Source organism: Argentina silus (assembly GCF_951799395.1).
Source record: "Argentina silus genome assembly, chromosome: 21".
Lineage (NCBI taxonomy): Eukaryota > Metazoa > Chordata > Actinopteri > Argentiniformes > Argentinidae > Argentina > Argentina silus.
Window position 1 is genome coordinate 8390893 of NC_139675.1, and position 17695 is coordinate 8408587.

The window sequence follows — 17695 nt, forward strand, 5'->3', positions numbered from 1 at the left end:
AGAGTCTTGTACTAATTTATAGATTTGATGAAGAGAAGAGTACAATCAATACAACTCTAAGACAGCTTGAAAAGCACATTAATTTTATTCATGTCAGTCTATTCATGCCTGGTATGCTTGTCTAGACCAATGAAAGCCCAGTTTACTCTTTGATCACACTTTGCATTAAGTTGCCCTCATACCTGTGTGGTTACTCCGTAATTATTCTAGAAAAAACATTGTATTAACATTAGTTACTAACTTTTAGTAATTCATTTGCTATTGCAAAGTAATACATTTAAGCGATTGTGTTATTATATAAGTGGTATAAGGACTGTTTATTTTTCCACTTGTGTAATAACACAAACTGCTCAACTTAATATATGATGACATTTCCAAATGCATCTTTACCAACATGTTGTTACAACACAGTTATAATGCTGGTTAAACTTTTCTGTGTTTCAGTGAGCTGAACCCCAACCTGTGGACGTCGGAGGACGCAGTGGCACCGGACACCATGAACGACGAGAATGAGGAGCAAGTAAGTCCCCCTCTTTGCCCAAGAGAAGCGGAACTGTGGAGGCTAGCGTCCCAAGTGTTTGACCCCCAGTACAGAGGGAGAGACCGCCACCAGGATTACAGCATTGGTGCGGTTCAGCCTGCAGTGGGCACCACTGGGCCGCCACAAGCTGATGCTCACAACTCTAACCAAGATGGCAGTCTACTTTCACCGGTGCAGCAGGGTGAAGGAGAACGATGGTTGTCCCCCGATCAGGATGTCAGGATATCATCCCCCATATCCATCAGGGACTTTGGCCCGAGCCTGTCCGAGTCGGATCAAGCTGAAACAGACTTCAGTGAGCTTTGGGTCGGGTTTAGGGAAACACCTCGGGACAGGGCCTACGTCCCCACCACCACCACCGCCACTGCTGCCTCCTCTATCAGTCTAACCCCCAAATCCAAGCCCAGGTCGGCTCGACCAACCAGAGAAGCCCCTGACTCCAGCAGTTTAGCCCAGGGGGGCCATAGCCAAGCGGGCTTACCACCTGAGCAGCGCCCTGCCACGTTGGCCATGGCTGAAGAAGACAGAGTGGTCGATGAGAGAGGGCAAGTCTCTCAGAAGCACATAGATGAGATAACCCCTCGGTTCCACCGGGTCATGTACGGGTATGACAAGGTCTTGCAGGTGTCCAGTAAGGAGGTGGGCCTCAAGTCCCCCAGGTGTGACGACCAGCAGGAGAAAACCCGAGAGTGCAGGGAGGTGTGTGGAGTGTTCGGAGATGACTCAATGAGCGTGGAGGCGCAGCTTCCCTTCATTGACGAGAGTGGAGAGGTTGCAATTGAGTGTGATGTCACTGCCACCAAGCCTAGTAAAGCCACAGCTAGATACAGTATGGGAGGACTTAGACCTTATCAAACCGATATTCAACAGGGCGTTTTGCCGCAATGTCCGACAACCAGTGTGTCTGCTCAGATGGCACGTGACTCATCTCATAGCTACCCTAGTTTCTACCCAGATGCCGATCATGTTATCGTGAGGGCCAAAACATCCTATATCCCCGAGCCGAAGGCTTTCACCTCAAATCTTTTCATGCCACTTCCCCAACACACACCACAATCACCCAGCCAAGACACTGCACTGTATTCACCTTTCACAGACTACCGCCCTTTGACCCCTGAATCTTTAGCATCAGAAAAGGATTATGACTCCTTGTCACCTATCTCTGTAAGGGGTTTCTCACCTGTCGAAGCAGGGTTCGTGTCCATAGCTAGACTATCATCCCCTGAATCAGTCATGTCCGTTAACGATTACAGGGCAATATCACCCGATTCCCCTCAACGAGAGCGGAGAGGGTTAGCTCCAGACTCTTCCATGCCGTTCGATGACAGCAGACCTCTCTCTCCCAGGTCAGATGGGTCCAGGTCACCACCAGAGATTGCAACCTATATCATAGAGTACATGGAACCTCCACCGTATGTACCTGTATCTGAACTGTACAAGTATGAAAAACCTTTATTTGGTGTAAAAGATTCAGACAGTGTTTTAAGTCCCCTCTCCTCTGTGTTTTCTGATGACTACTGCTCTGTTTCTCCAGAATCATACAGGTCTGTGAATGAACACAGGTCACTATCACCTGATTCTCCAGTACCAGAGTATTGTCCACCATTTCCTGAGTGTGCAGTGATGCTGGGAGAGTATAGATCCATGTCGCCTGTGACATCAGAAATAGACTATGCGGACGTTTGGTCTGTCGATGATCTGTTTGCTGAGAGTAGAGCATCCTCACCAGAGTCGGTTACATCAGTAAATGAATATAACCATCTCTCTCCTGACTCACCTGTTCCTCAGTACGGACCCTCAATACCTGAATATTCACTATATTTGTCTACATATAGATCCTCATCACCTGAATCGACAGCTTCAGATTTAGAGTACTCAGGTTTATGTCCTGAGGAATTGTTTAATGACTTCAGACCAGATTCACCTGAATCAGTATCATCAGAATCTGAATACAGAGATGCAACTCAAAGACACCCATCTAAATATATGTCATTATCAGCAGAATCTGTCAGTTCAGAGTCACATTGCGAGGATGATTGGGAGTTTGTCCAATTGTCTTCCCTTCCTGAGGAAAGACCACTCTCCCCTGAGTCACTCAGTTCAGACAGTGATGGAAACCTTTTATATCTTGACCACTTGTTTACTGACATGAGGCCGTCTTCTCCTGAATCTGTTGCCTCTTTGGATGAGTATAGACCCCTCTCTCCAGACTCACCTGTTCCCCAGTTCAGAACTCAATGTTGTGAATATTTGTTATTTACAGGAAGTAGGTCGTCATCACCCGAGTCAGTGGCTTCAGAAATTGAATTCTCTGATTTTTGTAATGAGGAATTGTTTGCTGAGAACAGACCAGATTCACCTGATAGTTTTATATCAGATGTTGAATATGTAGAGTCAGTTGAAAAAGGTTTAACAAAATACAGGCCCCTCTCACCAGAATCAATAGGTTCAGATGATGAATGTCCATGTTTTGAGCTCTTGTTTTTAGATTTAAGGCCATTCTCTCCTGAATCTGTTTCATCATGGGATGAGTATAGACCCCTCTCTCCAGACTCACCTGTTCCCCAGTTCAGAACTCAATGTTGTGAATATTATTTGTTATTTACAGGAAGTAGGTCGTCATCACCCGAGTCAGTGGCTTCAGAAATTGAATTCTCTGATTTCTGTCATGAGGAATTGTTTGTTGAGAACAGACCAGATTCACCTGATGGTTTTATATCAGATGTTGAATATGGAGAGTCAGTTGAAAAAGGTTTAACAAAATACAGGCCCCTCTCACCAGAATCAATAGGTTCAGATGATGAATGTCCATGTTTTGAGCTCTTGTTTTCAGATTTAAGGCCATTCTCTCCTGAATCTATTTCATCATGGGATGAGTATAGACCCCTCTCTCCTGACTCACCTGTTCCCCAGTTCAGAACTCAATGTTGTGATTATTATTTGCTATTTACAGGAAACAGATCATCATCACCAGAATCAGTCATTTCAGACCTTGAGTACTCTGATTTATACCTTGAGGAATTGTTTGCTGACAATAGAGCAGATTCCCCTGATTCTTTCATATCAGACAGTGAATATGGAGAGGCAGTTGAAAAAGGTTTAACAACATACAGGCCCCTCTCACCAGAATCAATAGGTTCAGATGACAACATCTCATTCCTTGAGCGCTTCTTTTCAGATTTTAGACCATTCTCTCCTGAATCTGTTGCCTCTTTGGATGAGTATAGGCCCCTCTCTCCTGACTCACCTGTTCCCCAGTTCAGAACTCAATGTTGTGATTATTATTTGTTATTTACAGGAAGTAGGTCGTCATCACCTGAGTCAGTGGCTTCAGAAATTGAATTCTCTGATTTCTGTCATGAGGAATTGTTGGTTGAGAACAGACCAGATTCACCTGATAGTTTTATGTCAGATATTGAATATGGAGAGTCAGTTGAAAAAGGTCTAACAAAATACAGGCCCCTCTCACCAGAATCAATTGGTTCAGATGATGAATGTCCATGTTTTGAGCTCTTGTTTTCAGATTTTAGACCATTCTCTCCTGAATCTGTTACCTCTTTGGATGAGTATAGGCCCCTCTCTCCTGACTCACCTGTTCCCCAGTTCAGAACTCAATGTTGTGATTATTATTTGCTATTTACAGGAAACAGATCATCATCACCAGAATCAGTCATTTCAGACCTTGAGTACTCTGATTTATACCTTGAGGAATTGTTTGCTGAGAACAGACCAGATTCCCCTGAGTCATTAGTGTCAGAAAGTGAATTTGGAGAGTCAGTTGAGAGAGACTTTATGAAATTCAGAGCCTTGACACCAGAATCAATAGGTTCAGATGATGATTTTTCATTCCTTGAGCTCTTGTTTTCGGATTTAAGACCATTCTCCCCAGAGTCTGTCGCATCACTAGATGAGTACAGACCCCTCTCTCCGGACTCACCTGTTCCCCAGTTCAGAACTCAATGTTGTGATTATTATTTGTCATTCACTGGAAGTAGATCATCATCGCCAGAATCAGTCACTTCAGACCTTGAGTACTCTGGTTTATACGTTGAGGAATTGTTTGCTGAGAACAGACCAGATTCCCCTGAGTCATTGATGTCAGAAAGCAAATATAGAGATGAAGTGGAGGAGGACCCAATGAAATGCAGACCACAGTCTCCTGCATCCAACATTTTCAGTCCTTTAGATTGTTGGTTTTCAGAGATCAGACCATCTTATTCTGAGCCAGATCTATCAGTGGTTGAGAATAAACCAGCTTCTCTTGCATCAGGCGTAACTGAGAGTCAACCTGAAAGAGGTTCAACGGTTCCTCGATCACCGTCACCTGAAGGTTTCATAACAGACAGGGAGGGAGCTCTGTTGTATCTCGACTGTTGGTTTTCTGAAATGTACCCACCTCACCCAGAATCTGGTTCCACGTTTGATAAAATGACACCTTTGTGTCCCGACTCATCTGTTCTTCAGTATGGACCTACGATACATGGTGCAACTATACCAGAATCTGGTACTTCTGATATGGAAAAAGTCCTCCAGGTAGGATCTGATATATTTATTTGCAGCTCAGATGCATCTAAAATGGTCTTGTCGGGGAAGGAACATGAGAAATTCTCAACCCAGTTCAGACCTCTCTCACCAGAATCCTTGACATCTGAGAGCAGTTTCTCAGTCCTTGACCTCTGGATTTCAAGACCTTCTTCCCCAGATTCAGTTAGATCATTTGATGAGTATAGGCCTCTTTCTCCTGACTCACCTGTTGCCCAATTCAGAACTCAATGTTGTGATTATTATTTGTCATTCATCGGTGGTAGGCCCTCGTCACCAGAATCAGTTATTTCAGACCTTGAGTATTCACATTTATGTCTTGAGGAATTGTTTACTGAAAACAGACCAGATTCGCCTGATTCTTTTATATCAGACAATGAATTCATGAAGTCAGTTGAGAGGAATTTATTGGAATACAGACCAGTGTCACCAGAATTAATAACATCCGGGGATGATTTTTCATTCCTTGATCATAGGTTTTCAGATTTAAGACCATCTTCTCCAGAATCAATTGCATCATTTGATGAGTATAGGCCCCTCTCTCCTGACTCACCTGTTCCCCAATTCTGTCCTCTTCTACTGGACTGCTCTGAATTATTTTGGGATAATAGATCCTCATCGCCAGAATCTCTGACTTCAGATATTGAATATTCCGAGACGTATTTAGACACTTTTGACATGGATGATAGACCACTGTCCCCTGAACCAATGGTCTTCAACCTTGTGGAGAAACCTTCTTCTAACATCCTGGAGTTTACAGAAAGTGTACCATTCTCTCCTGAGTCAGTTGTGCTTGTCCCTGATGCAAGACAACCTTCTGTTCAATCTCAAACATTATATAGGAGTCTGTCAACTGACTCTCCTGTTCCCCAGTTCAGAATTCAATGTTGTGATTTTTATTTGTTATTCACAGGGAGTAGACCTTCATCACCTCAGTCAATAACCTCTGACTTTGAGAACTCTGGATTTTGCCTTGAGGAGTTACTCGTTGAGGACCAACCAGACTCTCCTGGATCAGTGTATTCAGAAAGTGAATTTATGGACCATTTACACACAGCATGTGTCCCAAATGTGCATGAATTAGCTATACCAGTTTCTGGTTCAATATCTCCCTCCACCCAATCAGAAACATCAGATTACACATCCGTTTCAGCTAAATTATGCCAATCTGAATCTGAGCAGAGAGTAGCCAAATCAGACATATCAGTGTCTACATCAACTATGGACAGAGCTTGTTCTACTGAGACTACTGTCGGGATGCCGGTTGCAACCAAAAAAGTGTTTATCCAGCTAGACTTAAGTGATGAGATATTTTGGTCTGCACAGTCATCATCGGTCACACAAACAACGTCTGTAAAGCAAGAGCCACATCATAAGGTCGATGAAGATGTCTTAATGTGCCAATATATATCTGACGTAAAATATAGACCTTTATCACCTGAGTCTCTCTATTCAGATAGCGATGATTTATATCTTGCTGACTTGTTTGAGGACGTGAGGACATCTTCCCCAGAATCTGTTACATCATTTGATGAGTTTAGGTCAGTTACCCCTGGCACAATTAATACCCAGTTCAAGTCACAATGTTGTGATTATTATTTGTTATTCACTGGCGATAGGTCCTGGTCACCTGGGTCAATGGCTTCAGACATTGAATTCTCTGAATTTTGTCGAGAGGAGTTGTTTACTGAGAACAGACTTGATTCTCCTGAATCATTTGTATCAGAGAGTAAATTTGAGTCTCGACCCTCTTTTTCTGAATCTGTTACATCATTTGATGAGCATAGACCTTTCTCGCCTGAGTCACCTTTTCTCAGCTTAAGACATCAATTTTGTGATTATTTTTTGTTATTCACTGGAAGTAGACCATCATCACCAGAATCAATAACTTCAGACCTTGAGTACTCTGGTTTTTATCTTGAGGAAAGCTTCCTTGGTTTGGACCGACAATTCTTTTCAGAGTCAGCTGTACAAGTCTCTGATGCAAGACCTCCTCCTATCCAGTTGTCTTTGCTTCCTGAGTGTAGACCACTATCCCCTGAATCACATAGTTCAGACGGTGATGGAAACCTTTTATACCTTGACCACTTGTTTACTGACATGAGGCCGTCTTCTCCTGAATCTGTTGCCTCTTTGGATGAGTGTAGGCCCCTCTCTCCAGACTCACCTGTTCCCCAGTTCAGAACTCATTGTTGTGATTATTATTTGTTATTTACAGGAAGTAGGTCGTCATCACCCGAGTCAGTGGCTTCAGAAATTGAATTCTCAGATTTCTGTCATGAGGAATTGTTTGTTGAGAACAGACCAGATTCACCTGATGGTTTTATATCAGATGTTGAATATGGAGAGTCAGTTGAAAAAGGTTTAACAAAATACAGGCCCCTCTCACCAGAATCAATAGGTTCAGATGACAACATCTCATTCCTTGAGCGCTTCTTTTCAGATTTTAGACCATTCTCTCCTGAATCTGTTGCCTCTTTGGATGAGTATAGGCCCCTCTCTCCTGACTCACCTGTTCCCCAGTTCAGAACTCAATGTTGTGATTATTATTTGCTATTTACAGGAAACAGATCATCATCACCAGAATCAGTCATTTCAGACCTTGAGTACTCTGATTTATACCTTGAGGAATTGTTTGCTGACAATAGAGCAGATTCACCTGATAGTTTTACGTCAGATATTGAATATGGAGAGTCAGTTGGAAAAGGTCTAACAAAATACAGGCCCCTCTCACCAGAATCAATTGGTTCAGATGATGAATGTCCATGTTTTGAGCTCTTCTCTTCAGATTTTAGACCATTCTCTCCTGAATCTGTTGCCTCTTTGGATGAGTATAGACCCCTCTCTCCTGACTCACCTGTTCCCCAGTTCAGAACTCAATGTTGTGATTATTATTTGCTATTTACAGGAAACAGATCATCATCACCAGAATCAGTCATTTCAGACCTTGAGTACTCTGATTTATACCTTGAGGAATTGTTTGCTGACAATAGAGCAGATTCACCTGATAGTTTTACGTCAGATATTGAATATGGAGAGTCAGTTGGAAAAGGTCTAACAAAATACAGGCCCCTCTCACCAGAATCAATTGGTTCAGATGATGAATGTCCATGTTTTGAGCTCTTCTCTTCAGATTTTAGACCATTCTCTCCTGAATCTGTTGCCTCTTTGGATGAGTATAGGCCCCTCTCTCCTGACTCACCTGTTCCCCAGTTCAGAACTCAATGTTGTGATTATTATTTGTTATTCACTGAAGACAGGTCTTCATCACCTAAATCTGTAACTTCGGACATTGAATTCTCTGAATATTGCCTTGAGGACTTATTTGTTGAGGACAGAGCAGATTCTCCTGAATCATTTCAATCAGAATTTGAAGATGAGCAAACTGTTGATAAACTTATCACATTCAGACCTCTATCACCAGAGTCCTTAACATCAGAGAATGACAAAACCCTTCCATTCCTTGAGTACTGGTTCTCTGAATTAAGAGCATCTTCCCCCGAGTCTGTGACATCACTAGATGAGTATAGACCCCTCTCTCCTGACTCACCAGTTCCCCAATATGGACCTGCTCTGCCTGCTTTTGCCTGGTCAACAGCAGAGAGATGTTCATCTCCTGAATCAGCGATATCAGACACAGGCTGGGAGGAGTTTGGTCTGGAGGACTTGTTCAGTGAGATCAGACCCTGTTCACCTGATTCCATCTGGTCTGAGGATGGTGATGCAGGTCTTTCAGAAGGTTCTTCAACTGCTACTCAGCCAAAGTCACCAGAAGTGATGGCTTCTGATGTTGTTGAAACCATGTTATCATCTAAGAATGAACCTGCATCCCAGACTGTATTGGATGTACTAGAAGGGAGGTCATTGGCTCCAGAGCATAGACTGGTTTACAGGGCAGTTCCCTCCAAGTTAATGGCCCATACCTATGACCCAGCATATAAAGGTGAAACCTACTGGAGTAAGACAGGTGTTCTTGAAGTATTTGATCAACCACAGCAATCTAGTGAGGATATAAGGTCCACCAGTGTCAAAGAACCAATCATTTTCTTGTCTTTTAGTTATGAAACCAAAGATGATAAGGTTACGATACAACTTGATTCCTTGCTAAAACACCCTGACGTCACTGACCAGAGAGTCACAGATCCTCAAGATGAACTTCATATGCAAATATCACATCCAGGAGAGGCAAAAATCAAAGCACCGTCCTCTGTCTTGGCTGAATGGGAGTTTGTCCAATTGTCTTCTCCTGGGAATAGACCGCTATCCCCTGAATCACTTAGTTCAGACAGTGATGGAAACCTTTTATACCTTGACCACTTGTTTACTGACATGAGGCCGTCTTCTCCTGAATCTGTTACATCGTTGGATGAGTATAGACCCCTCTCTCCAGACTCACCTGTTCCCCAGTTCAGAACTCAATGTTGTGATTATTATTTGCTATTTACAGGAAACAGATCATCATCACCAGAATCAGTCATTTCAGACCTTGAGTACTCTGATTTATACCTGGAGGAATTGTTTGCTGACAATAGAGCAGATTCCCCTGATTCTTTCATATCAGACAGTGAATATGGAGAGGCAGTTGAAAAAGGTTTAAAAACATACAGGCCCCTCTCACCAGAATCAATAGGTTCAGATGACAACATCTCATTCCTTGAGCGCTTCTCTCCAGATTTTAGACCATTCTCTCCTGAATCTGTTGCCTCTTTGGATGAGTATAGGCCCCTCTCTCCTGACTCACCTGTTCCACAGTTCAGAACTCAATGTTGTAATTATTATTTGTTATTCACTGAAGACAGGTCTTCATCACCTAAATCTGTAACTTCGGACATTGAATTCTCTGAATATTGCCTTGAGGACTTATTTGTTGAGGACAGAGCAGATTCTCCTGAATCATTTCAATCAGAATTTGAAGATGAGCAAACTGTTGATAAACTCATCACATTCAGACCTCTATCACCAGAGTCCTTAACATCAGAGAATGACAAAACCCTTCCATTCCTTGAGTACTGGTTCTCTGAATTAAGAGCATCTTCCCCTGAGTCTGTGACATCAATCGATGAGTATAGACCCCTTTCTCCTGACTCACCAGTTCCCCAATATGGACCTGCTCTGCCTGCTTTTGCCTTGTCAACAGCAGAGAGATGTTCATCTCCCGAATCAGCGATATCAGACACAGGCTGGGAGGAGTTTGGTCTGGAGGACTTGTTCAGTGAGATCAGACGCTGTTCACCTGATTCCATCTGGTCAGAGGATGGTGATGCAGGTCTTTCAGAAGGTTCTCCAACTGCTACTCAGCCAAAGTCACCAGAAGTGATGGCTTCTGATGTTGTTGAAACCATGTTATCATCTAAGAATGAACCTGCATCCCAGACTGTATTGGATGTACTAGAAGGGAGGTCATTGGCTCCAGAGCATAGACTGGTTTACAGGGCAGTTCCCTCCAAGTTAATGGCCCATACCTATGACCCAGCATATAAAGGTGAAACCTACTGGAGTAAGACAGGTGTTCTTGAAGTATTTGATCAACCACAGCAATCTAGTGAGGATATAAGGTCCACCAGTGTCAAAGAACCAATCATTTTCTTGTCTTTTAGTTATGAAACCAAAGATGATAAGGTTACGATACAACTTGATTCCTTGCTAAAACACCCTGACGTCACTGACCAGAGAGTCACAGATCCTCAAGATGAACTTCATATGCAAATATCCCATCCAGGAGAGGCAAAAATCAAAGCACCGTCCTCTGTCTTGGCTGAATGGGAGTTTGTCCAATTGTCTTCTCCTGGGAATAGACCGCTATCCCCTGAATCACTTAGTTCAGACAGTGATGGAAACCTTTTATACCTTGACCACTTGTTTACTGACATGAGGCCGTCTTCTCCTGAATCTGTTACATCGTTGGATGAGTATAGACCCCTCTCTCCAGACTCACCTGTTCCCCAGTTCAGAACTCAATGTTGTGAATATTATTTGTTATTTACAGGAAGTAGGTCGTCATCACCCGAGTCAGTGGCTTCAGAAATTGAATTCTCTGATTTCTGTCATGAGGAATTGTTTGTTGAGAACAGACCAGATTCACCTGATGGTTTTATATCAGATGTTGAATATGGAGAGTCAGTTGAAAAAGGTTTAACAAAATACAGGCCCCTCTCACCAGAATCAATAGGTTCAGATGATGAATGTCCATGTTTTGAGCTCTTGTTTTCAGATTTAAGGCCATTCTCTCCTGAATCTGTTTCATCATGGGATGAGTATAGACCCCTCTCTCCTGACTCACCTGTTCCCCAGTTCAGAACTCAATGTTGTGATTATTATTTGCTATTTACAGGAAACAGATCATCATCACCAGAATCAGTCATTTCAGACCTTGAGTACTCTGATTTATACCTGGAGGAATTGTTTGCTGACAATAGAGCAGATTCCCCTGATTCTTTCATATCAGACAGTGAATATGGAGAGGCAGTTGAAAAAGGTTTAACAACATACAGGCCCCTCTCACCAGAATCAATAGGTTCAGATGACAACATCTCATTCCTTGAGCGCTTCTTTTCAGATTTTAGACCATTCTCTCCTGAATCTGTTGCCTCTTTGGATGAGTATAGGCCCCTCTCTCCTGACTCACCTGTTCCCCAGTTCAGAACTCAATGTTGTGATTATTATTTGCTATTTACAGGAAACAGATCATCATCACCAGAATCAGTCATTTCAGACCTTGAGTACTCTGATTTATACCTGGAGGAATTGTTTGCTGACAATAGAGCAGATTCACCTGATAGTTTTACGTCAGATATTGAATATGGAGAGTCAGTTGGAAAAGGTCTAACAAAATACAGGCCCCTCTCACCAGAATCAATTGGTTCAGATGATGAATGTCCATGTTTTGAGCTCTTCTCTTCAGATTTCAGACCATTCTCTCCTGAATCTGTTGCCTCTTTGGATGAGTATAGGCCCCTCTCTCCTGACTCACCTGTTCCCCAGTTCAGAACTCAATGTTGTGATTATTATTTGTTATTCACTGAAGACAGGTCTTCATCACCTAAATCTGTAACTTCGGACATTGAATTCTCTGAATATTGCCTTGAGGACTTATTTGTTGAGGACAGAGCAGATTCTCCTGAATCATTTCAATCAGAATTTGAAGATGAGCAAACTGTTGATAAACTTATCACATTCAGACCTCTATCACCAGAGTCCTTAACATCAGAGAATGACAAAACCCTTCCATTCCTTGAGTACTGGTTCTCTGAATTAAGAGCATCTTCCCCTGAGTCTGTGACATCACTAGATGAGTATAGACCCCTCTCTCCTGACTCACCAGTTCCCCAATATGGACCTGCTCTGCCTGCTTTTGCCTGGTCAACAGCAGAGAGATGTTCATCTCCTGAATCAGCGATATCAGACACAGGCTGGGAGGAGTTTGGTCTGGAGGACTTGTTCAGTGAGATCAGACCCTGTTCACCTGATTCCATCTGGTCTGAGGATGGTGATGCAGGTCTTTCAGAAGGTTCTTCAACTGCTACTCAGCCAAAGTCACCAGAAGTGATGGCTTCTGATGTTGTTGAAACCATGTTATCATCTAAGAATGAACCTGCATCCCAGACTGTATTGGATGTACTAGAAGGGAGGTCATTGGCTCCAGAGCATAGACTGGTTTACAGGGCAGTTCCCTCCAAGTTAATGGCCCATACCTATGACCCAGCATATAAAGGTGAAACCTACTGGAGTAAGACAGGTGTTCTTGAAGTATTTGATCAACCACAGCAATCTAGTGAAGATATAAGGTCCACCAGTGTCAAAGAACCAATCATTTTCTCGTCTTTTAGTTATGAAACCAAAGATGATAAGGTTACGATACAAGTTGATTCCTTGCTAAAACACCCTGACTTCACTGACCAGAGAGTCACAGATCCTCAAGATGAACTTCATATGCAAATATCCCATCCAGGAGAGGCAAAAATCAAAGCACCGTCCTCTGTCTTGGCTGAATGGGAGTTTGTCCAATTGTCTTCTCCTGGGAATAGACCGCTATCCCCTGAATCACTTAGTTCAGACAGTGATGGAAACCTTTTATACCTTGACCACTTGTTTACTGACATGAGGCCGTCTTCTCCTGAATCTGTTACATCGTTGGATGAGTATAGACCCCTCTCTCCAGACTCACCTGTTCCCCAGTTCAGAACTCAATGTTGTGATTATTATTTGTTATTTACAGGAAGTAGGTCGTCATCACCCGAGTCAGTGGCTTCAGAAATTGAATTCTCTGATTTCTGTCATGAGGAATTGTTTGTTGAGAACAGACCAGATTCACCTGATGGTTTTATATCAGATGTTGAATATGGAGAGTCAGTTGAAAAAGGTTTAACAAAATACAGGCCCCTCTCACCAGAATCAATAGGTTCAGATGATGAATGTCCATGTTTTGAGCTCTTGTTTTCAGATTTAAGGCCATTCTCTCCTGAATCTGTTTCATCATGGGATGAGTATAGACCCCTCTCTCCTGACTCACCTGTTCCCCAGTTCAGAACTCAATGTTGTGATTATTATTTGCTATTTACAGGAAACAGATCATCATCACTAGAATCAGTCATTTCAGACCTTGAGTACTCTGATTTATACCTGGAGGAATTGTTTGCTGACAATAGAGCAGATTCACCTGATAGTTTTACGTCAGATATTGAATATGGAGAGTCAGTTGGAAAAGGTCTAACAAAATACAGGCCCCTCTCACCAGAATCAATTGGTTCAGATGATGAATGTCCATGTTTTGAGCTCTTCTCTTCAGATTTCAGACCATTCTCTCCTGAATCTGTTGCCTCTTTGGATGAGTATAGGCCCCTCTCTCCTGACTCACCTGTTCCCCAGTTCAGAACTCAATGTTGTGATTATTATTTGTTATTCACTGAAGACAGGTCTTCATCACCTAAATCTGTAACTTCGGACATTGAATTCTCTGAATATTGCCTTGAGGACTTATTTGTTGAGGACAGAGCAGATTCTCCTGAATCATTTCAATCAGAATTTGAAGATGAGCAAACTGTTGATAAACTTATCACATTCAGACCTCTATCACCAGAGTCCTTAACATCAGAGAATGACAAAACCCTTCCATTCCTTGAGTACTGGTTCTCTGAATTAAGAGCATCTTCCCCCGAGTCTGTGACATCACTAGATGAGTATAGACCCCTCTCTCCTGACTCACCAGTTCCCCAATATGGACCTGCTCTGCCTGCTTTTGCCTGGTCAACAGCAGAGAGATGTTCATCTCCTGAATCAGCGATATCAGACACAGGCTGGGAGGAGTTTGGTCTAGAGGACTTGTTCAGTGAGATCAGACCCTGTTCACCTGATTCCATCTGGTCAGAGGATGGTGATGCAGGTCTTTCAGAAGGTTCTCCAACTGCTACTCAGCCAAAGTCACCAGAAGTGATGGCTTCTGATGTTGTTGAAACCATGTTATCATCTAAGAATGAACCTGCATCCCAGACTGTATTGGATGTACTAGAAGGGAGGTCATTGGCTCCAGAGCATAGACTGGTTTACAGGGCAGTTCCCTCCAAGTTAATGGCCCATACCTATGACCCAGCATATAAAGGTGAAACCTACTGGAGTAAGACAGGTGTTCTTGAAGTATTTGATCAACCACAGCAATCTAGTGAAGATATAAGGTCCACCAGTGTCAAAGAACCAATCATTTTCTCGTCTTTTAGTTATGAAACCAAAGATGATAAGGTTACGATACAAGTTGATTCCTTGCTAAAACACCCTGACTTCACTGACCAGAGAGTCACAGATCCTCAAGATGAACTTCATATGCAAATATCCCATCCAGGAGAGGCAAAAATCAAAGCACCGTCCTCTGTCTTGGCTGAATGGGAGTTTGTCCAATTGTCTTCTCCTGGGAATAGACCGCTATCCCCTGAATCACTTAGTTCAGACAGTGATGGAAACCTTTTATACCTTGACCACTTGTTTACTGACATGAGGCCGTCTTCTCCTGAATCTGTTACATCGTTGGATGAGTATAGACCCCTCTCTCCAGACTCACCTGTTCCCCAGTTCAGAACTCAATGTTGTGAATATTATTTGTTATTTACAGGAAGTAGGTCGTCATCACCCGAGTCAGTGGCTTCAGAAATTGAATTCTCTGATTTCTGTCATGAGGAATTGTTTGTTGAGAACAGACCAGATTCACCTGATGGTTTTATATCAGATGTTGAATATGGAGAGTCAGTTGAAAAAGGTTTAACAAAATACAGGCCCCTCTCACCAGAATCAATAGGTTCAGATGATGAATGTCCATGTTTTGAGCTCTTGTTTTCAGATTTAAGGCCATTCTCTCCTGAATCTGTTTCATCATGGGATGAGTATAGACCCCTCTCTCCTGACTCACCTGTTCCCCAGTTCAGAACTCAATGTTGTGATTATTATTTGCTATTTACAGGAAACAGATCATCATCACCAGAATCAGTCATTTCAGACCTTGAGTACTCTGATTTATACCTGGAGGAATTGTTTGCTGACAATAGAGCAGATTCCCCTGATTCTTTCATATCAGACAGTGAATATGGAGAGGCAGTTGAAAAAGGTTTAACAACATACAGGCCCCTCTCACCAGAATCAATAGGTTCAGATGACAACATCTCATTCCTTGAGCGCTTCTTTTCAGATTTTAGACCATTCTCTCCTGAATCTGTTGCCTCTTTGGATGAGTATAGGCCCCTCTCTCCTGACTCACCTGTTCCCCAGTTCAGAACTCAATGTTGTGATTATTATTTGCTATTTACAGGAAACAGATCATCATCACCAGAATCAGTCATTTCAGACCTTGAGTACTCTGATTTATACCTGGAGGAATTGTTTGCTGACAATAGAGCAGATTCACCTGATAGTTTTACGTCAGATATTGAATATGGAGAGTCAGTTGGAAAAGGTCTAACAAAATACAGGCCCCTCTCACCAGAATCAATTGGTTCAGATGATGAATGTCCATGTTTTGAGCTCTTCTCTTCAGATTTCAGACCATTCTCTCCTGAATCTGTTGCCTCTTTGGATGAGTATAGGCCCCTCTCTCCTGACTCACCTGTTCCCCAGTTCAGAACTCAATGTTGTGATTATTATTTGTTATTCACTGAAGACAGGTCTTCATCACCTAAATCTGTAACTTCGGACATTGAATTCTCTGAATATTGCCTTGAGGACTTATTTGTTGAGGACAGAGCAGATTCTCCTGAATCATTTCAATCAGAATTTGAAGATGAGCAAACTGTTGATAAACTTATCACATTCAGACCTCTATCACCAGAGTCCTTAACATCAGAGAATGACAAAACCCTTCCATTCCTTGAGTACTGGTTCTCTGAATTAAGAGCATCTTCCCCTGAGTCTGTGACATCACTAGATGAGTATAGACCCCTCTCTCCTGACTCACCAGTTCCCCAATATGGACCTGCTCTGCCTGCTTTTGCCTGGTCAACAGCAGAGAGATGTTCATCTCCTGAATCAGCGATATCAGACACAGGCTGGGAGGAGTTTGGTCTGGAGGACTTGTTCAGTGAGATCAGACCCTGTTCACCTGATTCCATCTGGTCAGAGGATGGTGATGCAGGTCTTTCAGAAGGTTCTCCAACTGCTACTCAGCCAAAGTCACCAGAAGTGATGGCTTCTGATGTTGTTGAAACCATGTTATCATCTAAGAATGAACCTGCATCCCAGACTGTATTGGATGTACTAGAAGGGAGGTCATTGGCTCCAGAGCATAGACTGGTTTACAGGGCAGTTCCCTCCAAGTTAATGGCCCATACCTATGACCCAGCATATAAAGGTGAAACCTACTGGAGTAAGACAGGTGTTCTTGAAGTATTTGATCAACCACAGCAATCTAGTGAAGATATAAGGTCCACCAGTGTCAAAGAACCAATCATTTTCTCGTCTTTTAGTTATGAAACCAAAGATGATAAGGTTACGATACAAGTTGATTCCTTGCTAAAACACCCTGACTTCACTGACCAGAGAGTCACAGATCCTCAAGATGAACTTCATATGCAAATATCCCATCCAGGAGAGGCAAAAATCAAAGCACCGTCCTCTGTCTTGGCTGAATGGGAGTTTGTCCAATTGTCTTCTCCTGGGAATAGACCGCTATCCCCTGAATCACTTAGTTCAGACAGTGATGGAAACCTTTTATACCTTGACCACTTGTTTACTGACATGAGGCCGTCTTCTCCTGAATCTGTTACATCGTTGGATGAGTATAGACCCCTCTCTCCAGACTCACCTGTTCCCCAGTTCAGAACTCAATGTTGTGAATATTATTTGTTATTTACAGGAAGTAGGTCGTCATCACCCGAGTCAGTGGCTTCAGAAATTGAATTCTCTGATTTCTGTCATGAGGAATTGTTTGTTGAGAACAGACCAGATTCACCTGATGGTTTTATATCAGATGTTGAATATGGAGAGTCAGTTGAAAAAGGTTTAACAAAATACAGGCCCCTCTCACCAGAATCAATAGGTTCAGATGATGAATGTCCATGTTTTGAGCTCTTGTTTTCAGATTTAAGGCCATTCTCTCCTGAATCTGTTTCATCATGGGATGAGTATAGACCCCTCTCT

The 17695-nt window shown here is 42.6% G+C and overlaps 1 protein-coding gene across 1 annotated transcript in view; it reads left to right on the top strand.

Moving 5' to 3' along the window:
* Positions 1–17695, top strand: part of LOC310821001 (ankyrin-2-like) — a gene marked incomplete at its 5' end in the record, with an annotated part of 98578 nt that overhangs the window by 61208 nt on the left and 19675 nt on the right. The window contains one exon of the mRNA XM_083692845.1: positions 445–1349. Coding sequence (XP_083548971.1) covers positions 445–1349 — 905 coding nt within the window. The remainder of the gene's footprint in view (positions 1–444; positions 1350–17695) is intronic.